Consider the following 23,679-nt stretch of genomic DNA (forward strand, 5'->3'; position numbering starts at 1 on the left):
GCAACTTAGCAGCAGCAGCAGCAGATAGCATATTAAAAAGCAGAGACATTACTTTGTCAACAAAGGTCCGTCCAGTCAAGGTTATGGTTTTTCCAGTGGTCATGTATGGATGTGAGAGTTGGACTGTGAAGAAAGTTGAGCACCAAAGAATTGATGCTTTTGAACTGTGGTGTTGGAGAAGACTCTTGAGAGTCCCTTGGACTGCAAGGAGATCCAACCAGTCCATTCTAAAGGAGATCACCTTTAGAACACCCTGGGTGTTCTTTGGAAAGAATTATGCTGAAGCTGAAACTCCAGTACTTTGGCCACCTCATGCGAAGAGTTGATTCATTGGAAAAGACTCTGATGCTGGGAGGGATTGGGGGCAGGAGGAGAAGGGGATGACAGAGGATGAGATGGCTGGATGGCATCACCGACTTGATGGAAGTGAGTTTGAGTGAACTCCGGGAGTTGGTGATGGACAGGGAGGCCTGGCGTGCTGTGATTCATGGGGTCGCAAAGAGTCAGACATGACTGAGCGACTGAACTGAACTGAGACATCTTTAAGGCACCTCTGCTGACACTTCCTTGTCCAGGAAGGGGGAATACTTTTTCACTCCTAACTCTTTCCTTCTAGTCTTTTTTCCCCAGGGTCCATAGAAGAGCTGGAGCTTTCTGTTCAGTGAATTCACCCCCAGCATAGATGAATCTGAGCTAATCCACCTGACCTTGACCATTGCTCTGTTCCATGGAAAAATGGGAAGGTCTGGTTTTAACCTTTTTGTCACACTGTCACAGGAAGTGGTTAAAGGTTTAACTCCGCATTTTTTCTTGCTGGTTTAATTGGCTACTTTGACACCTGGCAGCTCTCACTCTCTCCTCTTTTTGTTGCGTGTCATCAGATCAGGATATGATGTCTGGGACTACCAGGGCCAACTCACCAATGTCCTGAGTTAACACATGGAGTGGGGCAGAGCTGGAAGACCTACAGGGCTGTCAGGAGCTCGGCTGACTTGAGAGAGGCCAGTAAGCTTGTTCAGTTTTATTTTTAGAATTCCACAAACAAGCTTTTTTTTCTTATGAGGATTATTGTACCTGGAAATAATTTTCTATGATAGTATGCTGTACAGACATCAGTAATTATTATTGTGTTATTCTCCTTGAAGCAGAATTCCTGCTAATTAGTTCTGAACATCTGAATTCTAGCCCTGCCTCCATTACATACTTTATTTAATCTTTATAAGTCACTTAACCTTTATAAGCCTCGTTAATTGCTATCTGCCTATCCCATGTCATTATAAAGACTAAATGAGATAGCATATTTTAAAACCATAAATATTTGATCAAGTCAACTATTTAAACATCATATCAGTATTTAAAAAATATTTTAATTATTTATTTGGCTGTACCAGGTCTTAGTTGCAATATGTGGGATCTTTGATCTTTGCAGCATGTGAGATCTTTTTTTAGTTGTGGTACTTGGATCTTTTACTTGTGGCATGTGAACTCTTAGTTGCAGCATGTGGGATCTAGTTCCCTGATCAGGGATTGAAACCAGGCCCTCCTGCATGGGGAACGCATAGTCTTAGCAACTGGGACCACCAGGGAAGTTCTCACATTAGTATTATAAGTTAAGAATGTTAGCAGCTTCCTTTCCCTTAACTGCAAACTCCAGTTTATTTTCCACTCTCAAGCCACAGACTGCTGTGGACAGTTGGGTTTGAATGAGGCCTTGGGTTCTTTGGAAGTCACAGCTCAGAGGGCTGCTGCACTGTTTAGGAGCCCAGCTCTGAGAAGTGTGTGGAGAGGAAGCAGGGATGAGCTGGAGAATGGGCAGGAAAGTAACTTGGAAGATGTGTGCCTTCAGACACTGCTAGAATTCTTTGTGGGGAAGATCAACTTAGCATTGTGAGAGTTTGGGGACTTCTTGGCCCCTGAAAGTCAAAAAAGGAGTCGTGTAGCTGCCTCTGAGTTGGGAGACTGTAAAGAAGTAGGGGAGCAGGAAGAGTTCCTCTAGATTCCTCAGTGGGGCTGGGAACCTGAGTGCTTTTGTACCATTGGCCACTTGGGGATAAACACCTCTTTGCCTTCCACCATGGTTTGACTGATGCCATTTGTCATTTAGAGTACTCTAAAAGCCAGACTTGAATTACAAGTGGACAACTAGGAAAAATAGCCACCAAGATGCTCCCCAGACAGAGAAAAGAAGTTCAGTTAGTGTTTCTGAACTCAGGTTTATCTTCTTGGAGCTTGAAAGCCAGTACTTGAGAGACAAGTGTTGGTAGGAAAGGAAAGACAATTTTATTTAGGAGGCCAGAAATCTGGGGAGAATGCAGATGTGTGTCTAAAAGCCAATTACTAACTGCTGAGCTTCCAAAGGGGAGTTTTTAGGGGTGTATAGGCAGAGAGGAGGCCATGTGCAGAACAGCATAGTCAGCTCTGACAGTCACCTTGAAATTGGTCATGCAGTGGTTTGATCAGTGTCATCTTGATTGTTTTAAGTACAGTTAATCTTCAGTTCCAGGGTTGACTGTTCCCATCTCTTTGAAGTCAGTTCTCAGAATTGTGTAAGATGGAGAAGTTTATGTCATTACTAGTCTGGTCGTTGTGTAGTTAGCTTTTTCCACCTGATCAGAGTTTCAGTATCTACAAACAGCTCAAAGGATATAGCTCAGAATATTATCTGTAGCCCTTGAAGAGAAACTAAAAGTCTTTAACTTTGTTCAATGGCTAAATTATTATCTTGTCTGTTTGTTTTCCTTTGCTTTCGCGTTTTCTTACTTCTCTGATTAAATTTAATCTTTGGCTAAAGTTTTTCTGCAGAAAGAGGCAAGTAGAGGACATGGGGAGTGGCGTCTATCTCAGGAAGGCCCCTGGGGTCCTTCTTGTGACAGTAGAGTAGAGAGAATGCACACCCAGCAAGACGGAACTGCTGATGGGGCTCTCCAACATCCTCATTAATCTGCTACCCAAGCTGCCTGCATGCCTCCATCGTCAGGCTGTTTAAGATGGCTCTTCTCTTGCTTCTTGTACATCCCATGCTTGTCCAGTTTCTGTTTCACTCACATGACAGTCCAGTCCTCTTAAATATAGACCTTAATTAGTCACTGAGCCCACCTGATGTCAATTCTACCTACAAATGGTAGCCTCCTTTGCCTCCTGTCATGTCCTACCTACCATCTGCTGCACGTGGTAGGGTCATTTCAGGGTCACTTGTGTAAGATCCTCCTGTCCAAAATACCACTGATGCTTCTGTTGCTGTCTCCAGGGTCATCTTTTGGTCTCGAGGCTGAGCAACCACAAGACTAGCATCTGGTCATCATGCAATTAACTTTTTCCACCTGATGAGGGCTTTTTCTGGTCACCAGAGCCTTCCTTGTTGACCATGTGGCAAGCTGGGGTGATGACCCCCAGGGCAGTCCTGAACAAATATCTGATGGAAGTTAGTATCAGTATCATCTTTCTCATCCCTTGAGTAGGATAACCCTTGAAGTGTGCTTCATGCTGGCCTTCAAGGTTCTCCGGTAGGATTAGCTCCAATCAACCCATAGTACTATGTTGATAAAAATCCTTTCATTGGCTTTCTTCCCTTTCTTGACTCACCTCCCTTCTCTGCCACAAGTCTTGCCCAGGATCATCTTCCAGATTAACTACTTGCACTCAAATCCTTGCCTCAGGGCCTGCTGCTGCTGCTGCTGCTGCTGCTGCTGCTAAGTCGAATCAGTTGTGTCCGACTCTGTGCGACCCCATAGATGGCAGCTCACCAGGCTCCCCCATCCCTAGGATTCTCCAGGCAAGAACACTGGAGTGGGTTGCCATTTCCTTCTCCAATGCATGAAAGTGAAAAGTGAAAGTGAAGTCGCTCAGACGTGTCCGACTCTGAGTGACCCCATGGACTGCAGCCCACCAGGCTCCTCCATCCGTGGGATTTTCCAGGCAAGAGTACTAGAGTGGGGTGCCATTGCCTTCTCCGGCCTCAGGGCCTATTTCTTAGTAAACCCAAAATAGACTAGTACTGTGGCAGGGAGGACTGAAGAGAGCAAACAGAATATTCCAGCTTGTGCTTCCCTACTTGACTCCCAGAATACTTCAGTTTGACCTGAAAGGATTTTCTCTTTAGGGACTCTGACCAGCTAGAAAGAATGACCTACAGATTCCAATGCCATGTTTTCCCAACCAGCAGCCCAGTCAGATCACCCTATTGTGAAGCTCGAAAGTCCCACCCACACGCTGGGAGCTTCCAGTCAGCTCTTTTTTAACTTTTAATTTTGTATTCGGGGCATAGCTTCCCAGGTGGCTGCAGCGGTAAATAGCGGCCTGCCAATACAGGAGACATAAGAGACTCGGGTTTGATCCCTGGGTTAGGAGGATACCCTGGCAAAGGAAATGGCTACCCACTCCAGTATTCTTGTCTGGGAAATCCCATGGACAGAGGGGCCTGGGGGGCTACAGTCCATGGGGTTGCAAAGAGTTGGACACGACTGAGTGACTTTACACACACACACACACACACACACACACACACACAGACGATTCAATGTTGTGGTAGTTCCACGTGAACAGCGAAGGGACTCAGCCATATATATAAATGTATCCATTCTCCCCAGAATTCCCTTCCCCCAAACTCCACTCCAATTAGCTTTTATAGCACTTGACTTCAGTTTTTTAGTTTCATACTTAAGTATGAGTGAATAATTGAGCATCATCAGCAAACTTCTGATATGATAGGTGGTGACCAAATTAATAGAAAAAAGCAACTGAGATGAATAAAAGGCTATACAGGAAGAAGAAAGCTTTTAAATGTATTAATATCTTCATAATAATATGGGATTTATGAATCATGGCTATGACACCATGACTAAGAGACATTTGAAGAATGAAAGAAAATTCTAGAAAAATAAAAACTACAGATGGCTGGAAAACAAACTTGAGGAATATTCCAATAAAAAGCAAAAAGATAAAGATGGAAAACAGAGTAAAATAGATGGTAAGATGGCCCCTATATCAGATTTGGGCTCGACATGCATCAGAAGCTGAAAAGATAGTCATCTGTTCATATCTGGACAAAACAAAACTTGGGCAGTTATATAGGGCTTAGAATGGAGGTAGAGGTAGTACTGATTAGGCAGCTCTTGGACTAGTGTGGAGAATTAATATGAACTTGATATAAAGGCAGTGTGTATTTTATTAAGAGAAAAGATGGGAGATTAAATGGTTCAGTTCAGTTCAGTTCAGTCGCTCAGTCGTGTCTGACTCTTTGCGACCCCACGAATTGCAGCATGCCAGGCCTCCCTGTCCATCACTAACTCCCAGAGTTCACCCAAACTCATGTCCATCGAGTCGGTGATGCCATCCAACCATCTCATCCTCTGTCGTCCCCTTCTCCTCCTGCCCTCAATCCCTCCCAGCATCAGAGTCTTTTCCAATGAGTCAACTCTTCTCATGAGGTGGCCAAAGTATTGGAGTTTCAGCTTTAGCATCAGTCCTTCCAATGAACACCCAGGACTGAACTCCTTCAGAATGGACTGGTTGGATCTCCTTGCAGTCCAAGGGACTCTCAAGAGTCTTCTCCAACACCACAGTTCAAAAGCATCAATTCGTTGGTGCTCAGCTTTCTTCACAGTCCAACTCTCACATCCATACATGACCACTGGAAAAACCATAGACGGAACTTTGTTGGCAAAGTAATGTCTCTGCTTTTTAATATGCTATCTAGGTTGGTTATAACTTTTCTTCCAAAGAGTAAGCATCTTTTAATTTCATGGCTGCAATCACCATCTGCAGTGATTTTGGAGCCCCCAAAGATAAAGTCTGACACTGTTTCCACTGTTTCCCCATCTATTTCCCATGAAGTGATGGGACCAGATGCCATGATCTTAGTTTTCTGAATGCTGAGCATTAGGCCAACTTTTTCACTCTCCTCTTTCACTTTCATCAAGAGACTCTTTAGTTCCTCTTCACTTTCTGCCATAAGGGTGGTGTCATCTGCATATCAAATGGTAGAAAGAACTAAACTCACTGCTGAGCAGGTGTGTGTGGGCCAATGAGTCTGATATAAAAGGAGCAAGTTGAAAAATGGATGGATCCAGAGTTTCTCCAAGGATCCATTAAGACTCCATTAAACATGATTGTGAAATAATGATGACTAGTACTCTTGCCTGGAGAATCCCAGGGACGGGGGAGTCTGGTGGGCTGCCGTCTCTGGGGTTGCAGAGAGTCGGACACGACTGAAGCGACTTAGCAGCAGCAGCAGCTGGTTGGAGTGATGTGAGCTTGCGGCAGGTGGAATGAAGATTCCCGAGTTCAGGTTTAATCAATTCATATTTCACAGGGTGTGAAATACTGGGATAAAACCCCCTGTCTTCACAGTTAGGACTGGGCGCCTGCAGAGTGAACGAGGTGAGCCACCACAAAAATGACAACTCTCTTCGGGGCGTTGTAGTGAAAGGATACACCCCTTGGAGGTGGTGGGGGCGGTGGTGAGAGTGTGTGCGGGGTATATGGTGACAGAAACCATGCACGCACACTAGTGCTGAATGCGCCCACAGGCTCTGCACTGCAAAGGTTCGGAGCGCCTGCTCAGTCACGGAGAGACTGTGCGGAAGACCACCGAGAGGGAATACCAGTACCCACCAGACTTCCTAGTAGAGTCAAAGAGGGATGATGCGCATGCGCCTATCCACCCAAGGCCCAGGACCAGCGGCGGGAAGTTGGTTTACTGAGTGGTAACTGAGCAGCTTGAAGACGGATTGGAGCCGACGGACCAATAAACAAACGCCTCATTGGCTTAGCTAGCTCAGGGTCCCAGTACTCTACCTTCCCATTTGCTTAGCTTGCTCAGGGTCCCAGTTCTCCACCTTCCCATTGGGTCTTTCAAGCAGAGCAGGGGCGTGGCTCTCGGGACTCCGCCCCCCGCCTCGGCCCAGCCTCGGGGTCCCGGGCTGAGGGAGCCGGAAGGAAGTGAGCGGGTCCCGCCCCTTTCCCCTTCTCGTTTCCGTAGGAGCCACGGCCGCTGCTACCGCCGCCGCTGCGTGTTCTCCGGAGTCTTCCTGCAGTACCCTCGGTCCCCGGCCGCGCGGAGCCGGGATGCACTGCTCCTGCTGTGGGTCCTCATCATGGAGACCAAACGGGTGGAGATTCCCGGCAGCGTCCTGGACGATCTCTGCAGGTACCGTGGCACCCCGCGCTGCTTCGGCCCCCTGTCGTCCGCTGCTTTTCTTTTTGCCCCCTCTCAGTTTCGGCGACCCCGGAGACCTCCGCGTCTCCTCTCCCGGTCCACATCCTTGTCCCGGCTTTCCCGTCCCGCTTCTGCTCCCTTTCCCTGTCGACTTTTATCTCCGACGACACCAACCTTCTTTTTCCGCTGCTGCCTCCCTGTTTCTCACGCACTCTCCTCCATTCCTCCTCTCGCAGCGCTGGGATTTCCTCATTTTCTTAGTTGCTCAACTAGTTTGCTTTCCCGCAAGCGAAGCAGCTTCGCTAAAGCCTGGGTCTTAGGCATTTTGGGGGCTGCTCCTCCCCCTCCCGTTGCTTTTTCTGACTGACTTCTGCAGACCGTCTTACTCTCTTCCCTCCATCTCATTCCCCAGTTGTGTTGAAAGATCCCAAGGTTTTTAAGTCTTGGAGTCCGAGCTTTTCGGACCTACGTAGAGAAGTTTTCAAATTTACCCCCCGCCCCGGGGGGGTATTCTTATACGTCCGTGGCGTTCTCTGTAAATTGCTGTGAAAAATTACTCTCTTGTTCATTCCCAAACTTATCCTTGGGAGTGAGGGGAAGAAAAGAAGTCTAGAGTTGCCTTTTCCCTCCATCTCTTCATTGTCCTTCTTGAACGGTATTCTCAGTTGCTGGGTTTTAACGGATGGTATAATTTTACAAGAGAAATTTTCTGCGTTCTTCTCTCTTGTTGGCTATAATTTCAGATAGCCAAGCAAGTGTACTTTCACTTTCAAGCATGTGTAAAATAGACTTAAATTTTTACTTCAGGAAAAGGAAATGTTTTTGGTGTAGTAATAACCTGAGTTGTCGCTGGTGTAAGTGGGTTGTGAAATAATTTAAATTACAAATGAATACAAGCTTTGATTAAAACGACCACTTTTCACTGTATTTATGTCTTGAAGTCTGGCTTTTAGTAGTTGTGTTGCATTCACGACTTTAAGGGGAAAGGAAGAACTGATACTAGTGGAGCTACCGCTGCTAAGTCACTTCAGTCGTGTCCGACTCTGTGCGACCCCATAGACGGCAGCCCACCAGGCTCCCCCGACCCTGGGATTCTCCAGGCAAGAACACTGGAGTGGGTTTCCATTTCCTTCTCCAGTGCGTGAAAGTGAAAGTGAAAAGTGAAAGTGAAGTCGCTCAGTCGTGTCGGACTCGTCGCGACCCCGTGGACTGAAGCCTACCAGGCTCCTCTGTCCATGGGATTTTCCAGGCAAGAATACTGAAGTGGGGTGCCATCGCCTTCTCCGTGTGGAGTTACTACTGGGTGCCAACCAGACACTGGCTGCTGTCTTCACGTGTATCATTTAATCCTCAAAATAACCCTGTTTGGTAGATGGAGTTTTTTCCATTTTCATCTGTCAGACTCACATTGTAATTTATACAAGGTCATTTTCATCTTAATTTAGAAAATCAGAATTTGTCTTTTTCTTTCTAATGCCTGTGCCTTTTTTTCTTAACATTGGTGGATGAAATAGAAAGTCCTCTCTAATGTTATTACTTCACAAAAGTACATGTAGGTAAGTAAGACTAATTCTGCAACCACTAAGAATTAACGTCACTGTACTTTAGTGATGATACGGTTATAACTTAAGAAAAAAAGAGGTTTGATGTTTGTTAGATAAATGACTGGGAGAACATGTCAAAAGTGGAATTATGGTTTTTCTGATTCATCTTTCCAAATTTTTTTTAGAGGATGTACATTTTATAGTCAGAAAAATTAAATATGAGTAGTATTAGGAAAGATGAGCAATAGTTATGTATGAATTAATAGGGATACAGGTGGTTTAGAAAAGATAGGTAATTTATACTTTTTACAGGCATCTAAACTAATTGTCCCATTGGTGGTGGTTTAGTCGCTAAGTCGTCTCCGACTCTTGTGATCCCATGGACTTTAGCCTGTCAGGCTCCTCTGTCCATGGGATTCTCCAGGCAAAAATACTGGTGTAGGTTGCCATTTCCTTCTCCAGGGGATCTTTCTGACCCAGGAATCGAACCCGGGTCTCCTGCATTGCAGGCAGATGATTTACCAACTAAGCTATGAGGGAAGCCCAATTGTTCCATTAGTATTGGGTTTATATTGTATATTACGGAAGACTGCATCATTTAAAGAAGTCATATCGACCCTTATGAAGGTGATTTGATGTGTGTAATCCTACTTAAAAATAATGGTGTTTTGTAGACTTCATGTTAAACATCTGTTAAGTGTTAAAGATTCTTACTTGATTTTCTAGTTAGTGTATATTAAAACTATTTTATACAGATCTTTTGGAATAGAGAAAACTTTCTTTTTTTCCTTTAAGGAAATTTTTGGTAGTTACTGTTTTTTGGATCCACGTGGTTGATGTGTTTAAAAATTAGGGCTAGCTACTTGATAAACTAATAGGAAACGGTTATCCAACCAAACTTGGGTCTACTTGCTTGACATTCAGCAAAGCCTGTACTGATACAGAATTGTGGTACAGGGAAGTACTGGTGCATTCACTGCTGGGCCTTGCAAGGAAGAATGGCAGTTCATGCTTAAAAGGCAGACTCAAGGGGAAGATGAGGGACAGGGTCGTGAGTCATCAGCTCATGGACCTCTTTCTGATTAGGTGGTGGTGAGGTAACAGGGTGGCATTATAGAATTTCAAATTATCAGCCTGGTTTTAAGGGTCTGAGGTCTGCTTGGTGGTGGTTAGCATGTAGTTGGCTTCTTCCACCTGGTGAGGGTTTTAGTTTTTACAAAACAACTGAAGGATATGGCTCAGGATACTACGTACAGGCCTTGTGCAGGAACTAAAGGTCCTTGACTTTGTTTTATGGTTAAGCTAGTATTATCTTGTCTTGCTTAACTGCGTTCCTTAGTCTTCTGCATTTTCTTGCTTCTCTGAATCAAATTTAGCTTAGGAGGCTAAAACTTTCCTTTAAATAAGAGGTGAGAGAGAGAGGGTGGGGATGTCCTTGATGACTCCTGCTCCATTTCAGAACCAAATAACCATTTCTTAAAACTTCAGGTTTTAAAAGTAATACCATTTTCAGGTTAATGTTCACAATATCTTTGATTAATTTAAAGATTTTTAATATTAACACTTCTGGCTTTTGCTTATGGGCTCTATCAGAAAATTTCACATTTATTTTCTATGAAAATAAAGCTTAAATTGAAAAAGTTTAGTTTTTTGTACTTTTTTAACATCTTTTTTTTTTCTATTTTTTTGTACTTTTTAAAGTGCCTCTTGATTTACAAGTTTGGTCTTGACTCTTGTTTTCACTCCCTTTGTATTTTCTCCAGTTTTAGTTCTTCTTTATTGGTATCTTTAAGGTTTTTTCCTTTTATTATTTTGATCTTTGATAAAACATAGTCCTGCTAATCATGTCTAGTTTAGTTATTGACCATATGTTTTGGGGAAATGTAAAATTTGAGAGTGATTTTTACATGAGAAATTAGAGCAAGAGACTTAAATTTTCAAGATATGACTTTGTAACCATTAGACAGCGTACCTAAGAAATGGAATGTTATTTTTCAGGTAGTTGAGTATGGGGTATTTCATTTACAGGAATATTGTGCAACCATTAGAAATTCCTAAGGCAGTTAGCAAACAGTAAACTGAAGGAGGGTATTTGTGTCTTGAAAATGTACACAAAAACTACTGAGTGTAATAACTAGTCATTTGGTGCTCTGTGTTAAATTTTTAAATGTTTTTGTGAATACATGTTTGTGTGCATGCACAGAATTCTGAAAGTATATACACCAAACTGACGAAACTGGTAACTTCTGGGTGAAGTGGAATTGGAGGACAGCAAGGAAGACTTGTCTAAAATGCTTTGGTGAACCAAAACTGCTTTATAATACAGTATGTTTGCGAATGTAAAAGTAAATCAGCACCACTGTATGGTGGGTGATATTCGTCTTTGGTGCACCATGGTTTCTTTTTTTTTTTTTTTAATTAAAAATTTTTTTTTTACTTTACCATATCGTATTGGTTCTGCCACACATCAACATGAATCCGCCACGGGTGTAAACTGCACCATGGTTTCTAACGTTAAAAGTTAAAAATATTTTTCAGTATCATTTAAATAATCTTATTAAAGATTTGGAAAGCATGATTTTAAAGTAAAAACTGAAAACTGCAGTTTGGTAAGTTGTTCCTCTTAAAGAAGAGTTTGAAGTTATTTATTTAAGTCCCTTTAAGGATTAAATGGTAAGGTCACTCCTGTGTTAAAAGGAGAAAGGTATATTCTGGCAGCTAATATTGCTATTTTGGTGATCACATAGGTTAATGAAATAACCATTTAAGTGTTCATTTCACCTGAAACATTTTTGTGTTAATTTCAGTCCCTGAGCTAATGCTTTTTCTATCTGTGGAAACATTGAAAAGATGACTTTTTTGTGAGGTGGAGAAATTTTTCCCATAACAAAATATTGTGAAAAGCATTTTACTTTAGCTTTTAAAATATACACATGTATGTATATACACACACTTTTAAATATATAAAACACATCACAAACATTCACAGAATGAAAGCATTGAAGTTTAATTTTCCTGTGTAAAATTTTTTTTCTTAAAAGTTTCTAAAAAGTTTGCCTTTAACTTTTAAAATGTACTCATCTGTAAGGTATTTTTGTTTTTAAATCAAACAGTACAGATGACTTTGTGAACTGAAAAGCAACAATCTCTTGCCCTACCCCTTACATCCTAGTTCTGCTCTGCAGACTTTACCTGTTTTGTGAAGTTTTCTAATGGCTATTTCAGTATTTTAAAGTTTACTTGTACCCCTTTCTGTCAACTTTAGATTGAGGATTTAGTGTCTCTTGGTAGACTATTAGGTGGGACTGTAGTTTACACTTACTGTTGCTCTTGTCCTACTTCCATTGCAGTTATATTACTACTTTAAATCGTTCCACTGGTTATCTTTGTGACTTTACTATGCTTAAACGTTTTATTTCTGTTCTGTGAACATCAGTGTCTCTTGAGTCTGTATTTGGTAGGGTGAGGCAGTTAGTGCCCCATCATTTCTTCCGTTTCTTTTCTTACCTACTCCCTCAGCTTCTATCCAGGTGACTTACAAATTAAGATCGATAGTATTTATGTTACATTTTGTAACATTATGAAATCTTAAACATTCTGCTACTGGTTGATTGTAGGGGGTGAACAATAATAAAGGCATTTGTTATACGTCATGACTGTAAATACTTTTCATAGAAGAGGCAAGTCTACAATGGCTAGGATTCTGAACATAGTCAAGATCCTTTTTTAAGAATCTTGAGAGAGAATGACCAAGTAAATTCTTCTTTCTTATATTCTGCAAATTGCTCTAAATGATACCTTTTAGTTTTTTCTTTTGGATAAAGACGCATATGCTTTGTTCATTATCCCCTGGTTCCTTCTAACTGTTCTTTAATATTTTTCCCCCTTTTGTTCTAACTTTGCTTCATATTTGGACTGTGATTCTCTTGTACATTTACCCTTCTCCCTCAAAATGCCCGTAGTTTCTAGCTGCCTTCCACCATCACACCCTTATTTGCTCCTTAGATATCCTTGGTCTTGCTCTCAGTTATACCATCTGCTCTTCTGCTGAATCCTTTTTTCCTAGGGAATGCTGTCTTGGAGATCTTCACTGTCTAGTCCAATCTGCGCTGTACTAGAATTCCTTTTCCCAGCTCTCCCAGGTTGTGTCTCTTCTCTCTTGAATCCTGTTTATGCTGTATTTTCGTTCTTGTTTTGCTGATTTACATTCTAAAGTTGTTTCTCTGAGAGGATCATTAGGGAGCAAGCTTTCTGAGCCTGTATGGGACTGAAATGTCTGACTGAAATGTTTCTCTTCTCACAGTTAGGTTTCCAGGTGGCCCAGGGCCCACACTTGCAGTATCAGGTTCCAGGAGATATCCTTGACAACACTTTTCTTCAGAGCCAGTTTTTTAAAATGAGTTTAATTTTTTCTTTGTCTTGAATTAGGTTTTCCTGAAACGTTGGGTGGTTTTTTAAGATGTTTAAGATGGGGCTGTAGAGGCTTCTTTATGAGAATAGATAGGGAGCTGGCTCATAAACGGTGGGGAACCTTTGAATACCAGTGTGCAGGAGTTTTGTTTTGGTGTGCCAACACTCAAACCTGTTTTCTAAAGTTAGGCAAGAGTCTTGGGTGTTGTTCTCCCTCCCCTACCTTTTGTAGGAAAACTCCTGACTGTCAGGAATGAAGGAAGTGTGGATGGTCTCCTACTAATAGACTTTGCTGTTATGTTAGCCTTTTTAAAAGTTTTATTCTCATCTTGCAGTGTATCTGCAGGACTTCTCTGGACTGGGATGGGACTGGGATTGCATTTCTCTGTTTTGGGTGTTTTTGTACCCATTTTAGATCGTGGTGAGTATCCTCCCGAAATGTGTTGTCATATGGATTTCTAGTTAAAGATAGTAGATTGTGCACAAGCATCTGCTCCACTAAAAGGTAAAAAATTTCAAATGTATAACCCCACAAGAAAGGGAAGAATGGATGAAGAGATGAGCCACAAAATTTGGAAGCTATACAGCAGAAGTGAAAGTGGCGTGTGGCTTAGACCCGACAGACTTGTGACAGAGCAAATATTGTAGTGGTCACTCTGCTTCAGAATGAGAGGATGTTGGAAGGCGGCAGAGATGAGGTGGCGAGTACTGTGCACATCCTGGAAGCCGTCCCTCTTCCCCTGCTCGGCTCCCAGAAAGTGGCAGCCTGGCCTTTGCCTCCTGACGGATCGGAAGGTTTTTGTCTAGGTGATCTGACTAGCCCATGAGGAAACACCTGAAGATACTGACATTGGAAGTTACTCTATCAAATGGCTCAGCCTAATCCCCTTTAATGGTCCCTCATGTTTGAGAAGCCTCCTAAGAAAGCTTTGTGGTCTGTTGCATTAAGTATGAATATCTGAAATAGGCCTCAATGCAGAATGTAGACCTTAAAACTAGCAATGAGAAGGAAAAACAACTGGAAAGAATCAAACTGTGCAGGTAGGAGAAGAAAAAAAACCCAAAACTACTCCTTAGAGAGAGAGGTTTTTATAGTCATGTAATAGAATAATCTATGAAAACATAATTTAAGCAATTAAAAATAGCCTTTGGAATTTTAAATATGAGAGTAGAAACAAAAAGCCCAGTAGGTGGTTTGCAAGAGACTGTTTCCCAGAAAGTAAGGGTTTTAGAAGCTAGAGGTAGGACATAACAGAGAAAATTGGAGACTCAAAGGATCATTGCACAAGTCTTACAGTACTGAAGGAGGTGAGCTTCCAAGTAGATGAAGTCCATTGAGTGAGTGATACAGTGGATGGAAAAGAGACAGCTAGGGAATTTTAGAACATGAAGGACAGAAGGAAGAAGCTGGAAGCTTCCAGTGAGAAAAAAGGTTGGAAAAAGGAATTGAGGTGGCTTCAGTCTAACACATCAAAATTGTAGGCTGGCAGGAAAGAGCACTGTCTTCAGGATTCCGAAGGAAAATGATTTCCAACCTGGAATTCTTTACCTAGCAAATTGTCAAGTGTGAGGATAAAGATATTTTCAAATTCACTATGTCTTCATATTTATCTCTCCTGCATTCTTTGTCCAGAAGGCGTGGAAGGTGGTACTAAGTGAAAATAAGGAAGTACCTTAATCAGGAGGAAGACAGGGTGTAAGAACATGAGGTCTAGTGTAGGCCAGAATCGTGGGGACCATAGGCTGCTAGTGAGCGGACAGCGTAGGATGACAGATGTGTAGCAGATGCAGGGACGGTCACTCCAGATTGGAGCAGGTCACAAGGCTCAGGGATAGTCTTTAAGATGGAACTGGTGTGTCTGAATGAACACCTCGAGAAAAGAGCTTAGAAAACTAGTGAAAGATTGAGTTACTGACAGATGCAGAGGAAGTAAAGCAATGACAAGACATTTATTAATTAGTGGGAGAACTTTTGATTGTGCTTCAGAGGGAAAACAAAGACTTCCCTGGTGGTCTAGCAGCTAAGACTCTGCTGCCAACGCAGGGGGCCCAGGTTCGAGCTCTGGTCAGGGAACTAGACTCCTGCATGCTCCTGCTGAGAGTTTGCATGCTACAGCTGAAAGATCCCATGTGCCACAACTGAGACCCCACGCAGCTAAATTAAGTAATTTTTAAAATGGGAAAAAACTGTGGCTTATCATGCGGCTTAGTTGTGAATTGTATTTATAGAATCACAGTGTGAAGACTTGAATGCTGATCTAACGCTGTGGTTATAGACTGGGACTGAGTTTTGCTCCTCTCGAGGAACGTTTGGCAGTGACTGGAGATCCTTTTGGTTGTTGCAGCTTTGTGGAGAGGGCTGTTGATACCTAATAAGCAAAGGCTATGGATGCTGCTGAACATCGAGAGCATACAGCATAGCTCCTCTCAACATAGAGTTATGTGCTCCAGATGTCAGTAGTGCTGAAAGAGTAAACTAAGATACCATTTGTTGGGACGATGGAGAGAGGAGAATGGTGTGTAGAATATTGAAAAATGGCAGAAACCGAAAGCCACTTTACCATGTTTCTTGTGACTCTCTCATGCCTGGGACCTCATGGCTGGAGATTAGAAGAAAAATAAGCAATGGATGTTGACCCTACTCTGTTGGGACTGCACAGTTCTTGTGATCGGAGAGGAAGGTTCTCGTCCAACAAAGTTTTAACTTCTGTGGATCCCTGTTGTAGTCACTTGCTGCCAGCTCTAACCAGTATGGCATTGCTTGGTGCTGTGGCATGAGAGAATGGAGGAGAGGGGGAATTTCCCTCACTGTCTCTAAGCGTGGAGAGATTCCTTTAGATTCCTATCTTGATCCTTGAGGCAGAACTTGAGGGCTCCTGGAGCTCACTTCTAACCCCCAGTTCACCTTAGGGATACTGGAGGGTGGAAAAATGGTAAATTCAGATATTTGTCATCCTCCTCAATCTTCCTGCTGCTGTTCACTTTTCACAGTCCTCAAACAGCTGGTCTGTGTATTTCATTCAGGGTTTATAGCTGCATTTTGTGAGAAGGACAGAGTGGAACATGCTTACTCCATCTTATATTTCAAAGATAAAGTGTAACTGCCAGTATGTTACTCTAGTATGTGTCAGACAATTTGCTAGACTATAGGAATAAAAATACGCAAAGATCAGTTAGTTCATTCGCTCAGTTGTGTCCGACTCTGCGACCGCATGGACTGCAGCACGCCAGGCCTCCCTGTCCATCACCAACTCCTAGAGTTTATTCAGACTCATGTCTGTCAAGTGATGCCATCCAACCATCTCATCCTCTGTTGTCCCCTTCTCCTCCCGCCTTCAATCTTTCCCAGCGTCAGGGTCTTTTCTAGTGAGTCAATTCTTTGCATCAGGTGCCAAAGTATTGGAGTTTCAGCTTCAGCATCGATATTCCAATGAATATTCAGGACTAATTTCAGCACCTTATCTCAGTGAACTAACTTGAAACAGTTTATGGACAGTAATGGTGGTAAAGAATTGGCCTGCAATGCAGGAGACGTGGGTTTGATGTCTGGGTCGGAAAGATCCCCTGGAGAAGGAAATGGCAAACCACTCTAGTACTCTTGCCTGAAAAATCCTATGGACAGAGGAGCCTGGCGGACTGCAGTCCATGGGGTGCAAAGTCTTGGACATGACTTGGCGATTGAGCATGCACGCAGTAATAAAAATCAGATAGTTGCTTGAATGGAGTAGGAACTGAAAGAGTATATAAATCTATTCAGAGGAGTCTGATATACCTACCACTGTAGGAGACGCAGTGTTTGTAAGTCATGAGGAATGAATTAGAAGAAATGAATGAAGTAGGTAATTCATAAGTCATTCCTCATGACCTATAAGTAAGTCATGAGGAATGAATTATAAGAAAAGGAGAGGAGAGAGATAGTATGTGGATGGTGATTTAGGACATTTCTAAGAATCAGGTGTCACTGGGTATAAAGAACTTTACAGAGGGACAGAGGCTGTGCAGGTGAGCAGGCACTGGATCTTAAATGCCATGTGGAAGAGATTTTTATGTTTTAGATAATGCCATCAGGGTTGCGTGTTACCTGTCTTGTTCTTAATATAGATGTGGTTTAGGCTCATTTCCCCATTGTTTTTCTAGATTATTGTACATACATTTGTCTTAACTTCCACTTATCCAGTTCCCTATTGGAATGATATATTTTTATAATTTTTACAGCATTGTTTTGAGATTTAATTTGAAACTTGAAAGCAGCAAAGAACATTTATCACTAATGTTACAACTAGTGAATAGTGTAGGTCAGAGGCCCCAGAGGCTGGGATCTGTGCCTGGTGATCTGAGGTGGAGCGGATGTCATAATAATGATAGAAATAAAAGGCACAGTAAATGTAATGCACTTGAATCGTCCCCAAACCATCCCCCTTGTCCCAGTCCATGGAAAAATTGTCTTCCATGAAGCTAGTGCCAGATAGGTTGTGGACTGGTCGTGTGAGTGATCAAATTGGGTGATGCTATTTTTAATTTTAAAAAATAACTGTAGACACCAGTGGGTTTCTTTTATGTAATTCATTCTGTCTCTAAAAGTCACTAGAAAAAGGTTACAGAAAATGCTAAGTTAAGCATGGAAGAATGTTAATGGTGGTTGCTTAATGTGTCCTATAAATCACATAAATTTTGGTTTGTTGCACAAAAAAGGGGTTCATTATCTTAATCATACATAAACATTTGTATATATAATATGGTGTATATTGTATATATAATATAGTGTACTATAACTATATATAATATAGTTAACTGTTTCTTCCTCCCTCTGAATGTACTTAGAAAAGACAGTTTAGATTTTTTTTTTTTAAAGTGAGTGTGTTTGAAAGTTATTTTGAACTCAGTTTCTTCAGATGAGCTCTTTGGGAAGTCTGGTCTATTAATGGTTGCTTTTACATTTCTTTGTAGTACTGTAAATATAAAGATTAAACAGTTAATATCTTTTCTGTTTGAGTGTATGAATTTATTTGCATATATTCTTTGAAAATGTTACCAGACGTGGGAGGGAATCCTAGTGTTTTTTTTTTTTTTCTTTCTTTTTTTTTTGTCCACACCACATGGCTTGTGGGATGTTAGCTCCCCAGCCATGGATGAAATCTGTGCCTGTTTCAGTGGAAGCATGGAGTCTTAACCACTGGACCTCAGGGAAGTCCCACAAGTTTGTTTTCTTGCTCACCTGTAATTTATTGTTAGTGAGCTCTTAATCTCTACTTGTGAACAGAGGATAGATGGCCTCTTAAAAAAACTGTGTTATGATTCATAACTCATTTTCCCTGGTTTCCCTGATGGCTCAGATGGTAAAGAATCTGCCTGCAGTGCAGGAGACCTGGGTTTGATCCCTGGGTCGGGAAGATCCCCTGGAGAAAGGAATGGCAACTCACTCCAGCCTTCTTGCCCGGAGAATTCCATGGACAGAGGCTACAGCCCATGGGGTCGCAAAGAGTTGGACAGACTGAGCGACTAACAAACACTTTCACTTTCCTGCCAATTTTGCTTCCTTGATCAGTACTGCTTTTGGTCTGTTTTTGTGTTGGTGGGTCAGGAATGAAGCAATTAAAAAGGTTAAAATGAATTGTTATGGTTTGTAAATGTAATTTTTGTATGTTTTTTGTTTTTGACAGCCGATTTATTTTGCATATTCCCAGCGAGGAAAGAGACAATGCTATCCGAGTGTGTTTTCAGATTGAACTTGCCCATTGGTTTTACTTGGATTTCTACATGCAGAACACACCAGGATTACCTCAGTGTGGGATAAGAGACTTTGCTAAAGCTGATATCCTTTTTATTACTATAATGACTGTCTTTCATTCTTGTTAATAAGATGTTTTAGCACAAATTTTCTTTTGCCTATCTTTGAGATTTATAATCTTTTAAATAAAACATAATGATTTCTAAAATTTGTCAAATACATAAAGCATATACATACGGTTTGTGCCTGATGGTGGTAGGCACAATTTGATAGCAGGGCTGTACCTTGGTATTCCTGGGGGTGGCTCCAGGACCTCCCCTTCTCTCCAGGATACCAGAATCCATAGATGTCCCTTGTTTAGTCACTAAGTCGTGTCCAGTTTTCTGTGACCCCATGGATTATATAGCCCATCAGGCTCCTTTGCCATTGGATTTCCTACGTGAGAATATTGGAGTGGGTTGCCATTTCCTTCTCCAGGAGATCTTCCTGACTCAGGGATCAAACCCATGTCTCCTGCGTCGGCAGGAGGGTTCTTTACCGCTGAGCCACCAGGGAAGCCCGCTCAAGTTTCTTTGATGGTGTAGAATGGCATGGTAGAGTCAGCGCCGCTATCTGTGGGTCACACATTGTTGCAGGGAGAAGTCAGTTCCGACTCCATGTTGAAACTGTGTCTTTGACTTGCTTTACATTGCCTTTGTTATTACTACAGTCATACATAATGGCCTGCCTCGGAGAACCCTGCCTCTCCGCCTGACTGTTAAAGTGCCATTGTTCAGAACCAGCCCCTCTCCCTGCCACCTGTAGTTGGCAGGAAGGAAGAAATGAACACCCGCCTGAGGCTGGCCATTCTAGGAGATAACTTGCAAGATTAATAGTCTTTTTACTTTGTTTCCTCACCTCCCCCCATCTCTCTCTATAAAAGAACCTGGCATCCAGACCCCGGTAAAATGATTATTTTGAGACATTAGTTGGCCATTTTGGTTAGCCTCTGAATAAATCAGATTCCTTGCCTCAGCCTTGTGTCTTGGACTCATCGGCCTGTCATGTAGTGAGCAGAGTGAGCTTGGACTTGGTAACACCTGTCGATACTGGAGTGACAACTGTATTTTTATTTATGTTGAGGACCCCCTAAAATGTACAGTGATAATTAGAAATAAATTTGATTTTCTTTTCTTTCAGATATAGCTAGCCTGTTTCTAGAACTGATCTGTTTTGTTTTTTGTTTTTTTTTTACATTCCTCTTGCTGTTCCACTTAACTGAATGATCTTTATTGAGATTACTACCTTTCTGGTATAGATATTCGTAAGTAATTATTGAATACTTCCTGTGTTCAAAACAGTTTTTGGTTTTATGGCAGATTGCTTGCCTTCTGAGAAGCTTTTGTTCCTCCCTATTTACAAATAAGATAGAAACTTGTCATAAAAGATTCAAACGAATATTTAAGATTATAAAAGGAAGCTGTGTCACAAGGCCAAAAACCTGGTAAATTGCTAATGCCCTTGATACTGTTTTTAGAATTTGGCAGAAGGTGGAAAGTTTTATGCAAGTTTAAGCAAGGCTGTGTTTTAAAGGGAATGTAGAATTTTCATTCTATATATTTCCTCTAAGCAGGCTGGAGTGGGAAATACATTGCAGATAAAGAAAAGGGATGGAGCAAAATTGGGGAGTTGGAAATGATAAGCAATACCTTGGAAAGTAAATTTTTACTAAGATTCTTACAGGGATCTAAGAGGAGATAGGGACGGAAGTTATGTAGGGGAATTTGTGAGTTTTAGAGCCAAAATGCTTTGATTTTTATTCTCTTGGTCATTGTTTTTCAGCATAAACCATGTGTTGACGTGGAACTATACCCGTAAGTGCACTGTAGTACACTAGAGGGAGTGGGAAGAGGTGATTTAAAATAACCCTCATACTCAGCTCCCTGTGCTTTTTCTTAGCTGCATGAAATAAGGAACCCCTGCAGAATGAAACTGTTTATTCTATATAGCTGTTAACCTTTGAAACTTTTTCAGCAAGTATGGAGAAGTAAATGAAAAAAGGAGGAATAGAAGTATTGTGGAGCACTATCTTTGTTAGAGTCTTGGTAGCCGATTTTATGAGGAAATCATAGACCACTGTTTTTAAGGAGCTATAATCTAATTGGAGAAACATGGATAAAATAAGAAGGCTGTCTTCTTTGGTTTTGGTCTGTTTTGCATAGACTTGGGGGTCTTACAAGAGCAACTGTACATATTTTGGGGTTCTGGATAAGATTTTGTGCTTATCTGGATAATCTGGATAAGATTTTGTGGTGGTTTAGTCACTAAGTTATGTCCGACTCTTCTGACCCCAGGCAAGAGGTTGGAATTCTCCAGGCAAGAATACTGGAGTGGGTTGGCATTTCCTTCTCCAGGGGATCTTCCTAACCCAGAGTCTCCTGAATTGCAGTTTTTCCTGAAACACAATTGCAATTGTGCTTATATATATGAATTTTTAAAACTTTCCTTATTATTAAAAAAAAAAGTGCCCCTGTTTTAGTTAAGTTTCTTCTACGTGGAAGAAAAAGCTTCTTCTAATGTGGTAGACTCCATTAAATAATTGAGTGCTTCCTCTGTGCCAGGCATTGAACAAGGTATATTTGGTTGCTGTCTTTAAGATGACAGGCAGGAAAGGACGTGATTACACTAAAGTCTGATAGGTTTTGATAAGGTAGCCTAGGGTTCATTAGAAATAGTGAAGCGAGTAATCCCACTCCAATTTGAAAATAGATAAAAATCTTCTTTGGAGGCAGAGTCTAGTGGGCTGTATTTGTCTGGACTTTACCCATAAGGGTAATAAAAGAATGTAGGAGATTAAAAAAAGACTTCAGGAAAAAAGTGTAACTTGCAGAGAAGTGGAAAGAATGTTAAATCAAGTGCCATCATGCCCTTTCTGTGTATTTGCCCGTTGTTAACGTTTTGCCACATTTCTTTACTTCTCTCTAGGGAAGTTTTGAAAAACATTCCTGAGACAGTGCAGGCAGTGAATTGGAGGAACATCAGATTGAAAGCCTAGTTAAGATGCTGTTTCATTAATTTACGAGAGAGAAATGGAAACTTCTGATAGAAGTGAATAGAAGATACTAAATTTCAGTGATATTTAGGAGGTAAACTTTGTCTTAACTTGAATGTCTGAGGAGAGGTAGAGGAAGGAGTCAAGGATGGTATCCAGGTTTCTGATCTGAGCGATTGAGTGGATGGGTGTGCCGTTCCATTTGTAGAGAAATAAAGGAGAAATTTTGTGGGGGCATGACGGACGCGCTGATCTGTGGTACCTGTGAGACTAGAGTAAAAGTTAATAGTATGAATTCCGGAGTCACATTCCTCGCGTTACCATCCCATCTTTGCCATTTACCAGTCGTGCAGCCTTGGACAAATAGTAGGGCTTTTCTCTGACTCTGTTTTCTTGTGTTAATTGTGCATAGTCCTGTGACTTTTCTCTAGTGGCTACTCAGGTATAGCACTTAACTGAGTATGTGCCAGTAGTACTTGCCTGAGTATATACTACATACCCCAGTATGGGTATAGCTTGACTGTCCTGGACTTGCTTCTGGGTTGAGGTTTTGCTGGGGAGCTATATTCATAACTGTGGCAAAAGAATTTTGAATATTGCTAAGACATTAATTAAAGTGATGGACCGTATTGTGGAGAGAAGAAAATAAAAGCCAGAGGGTGCTAATATGGAGACAGGAGAACAGTCAAAAATAGATGTAGAATAACCATATATTGTGACTACTTAAAAGACTGCTGTAGAAAATTATGGCCAAGATGTTTTATTCTAATCAGAGTACTGTAATAGAACTATTACAGTTCTATTGTGTTGCCATCAACAACACCTTGTTGATGGCAAGGTGCAGATTGTTGCTGTGGGAGTTAGTCCCAGAAGTGGGCGTGGATGTGAAGGACAAGGAATACAGGGAACTGGGGCTACAGCTTGACGAGTTGTCCCGAGAGGAAATTGATGTCGTCTGTGATAACAGAAGGATTTTGGATGGCAGTTACAGTGAAATGATTATCTACAGTTAGAGTATATTTTTCATGTTTTTGCAGAAATGTTGAAAAGAGTCTACTGAAGAATCACTGAATTGTTAAGAAAGGGGATATGTGTAATACAAGGAGATGTATGTGCTTAAAGCTTCTTCCATTCTTTATGTAATCAGTGTGATCTTCAGTCTTTCTCTTAGAAATGTTGGTAAGGCCCAGTAAGCCAAGATTGAAGATGGAAAATAATTTGGTTTGATGGTTAAGAAAATAAGGCAGTAGTCAAATAATAATTTTAGTGAAAATTAGAAAATAATTATCATTACTCAGAGCATATCATAGGGTTTTTTGAGTTAAGTATATTGTCTCATTAAATAAAAGTGGTGTTTAAAAACTCTCCACTCCAAAAACACCAAAAAACAAAAAACTTTCCACTCCATTGTTGGAATGAATTACTTTATGTACTGTTGAATTTGGAGGAAGATTGAAGAGTTGTCTTCATTGAAGAAATTGATGTCATTTTTGGATTGGGTTCTGTTATTTGCTAATTGTGTGGACTTGAGCAAGTACTTTTCATCATTAATTCCAAATATATCTTGGTCTGCAGTTGATTGGTTCATCAACTTACTCTTTTTATGGTGATTTTGGGGTAGGAAAAAAAATGGGTAAATGAAGAGTATAGATAATTTTCAAGATTATGTCTGTTGGTTTTAATTTGTTATTTTTGAAGAAGTTGTTTAATGGGTAGAAAGATGAGCTAAAACTTCATTATAGAGACACTAATGCACTGTGAAATTATTAGGAATGTTGTAGGGAGAAGGAAGAGAAAGGAAAAAGACGAG

The 23,679-nt window shown here is 41.4% G+C and overlaps 1 protein-coding gene across 2 annotated transcripts in view; it reads left to right on the top strand.

Annotated features, from left to right (window-relative positions):
• The first annotated feature begins 6,958 nt into the window (after positions 1-6,958).
• The window catches only part of DCP2 (decapping mRNA 2), a 55,197-nt gene continuing 38,476 nt past the window's right edge, over positions 6,959-23,679 (top strand). For both annotated transcript variants that reach the window (XR_825983.1, XM_010848369.1), the window contains exons 1-2: positions 6,959-7,147; positions 18,771-18,922. Coding sequence is in view for 1 of the 2 variants with exons in the window: in XM_010848369.1 (XP_010846671.1) it covers positions 7,095-7,147; positions 18,771-18,922 (205 nt within the window). In the remaining variant the exon portion in view is untranslated. The remainder of the gene's footprint in view (positions 7,148-18,770; positions 18,923-23,679) is intronic.

The sequence above is a fragment of the Bison bison genome, unplaced genomic scaffold (genome assembly GCF_000754665.1).
Source record: "Bison bison bison isolate TAMUID 2011002044 unplaced genomic scaffold, Bison_UMD1.0 scf7180017864264, whole genome shotgun sequence".
In the NCBI taxonomy this organism is placed as follows: domain Eukaryota; kingdom Metazoa; phylum Chordata; class Mammalia; order Artiodactyla; family Bovidae; genus Bison; species Bison bison.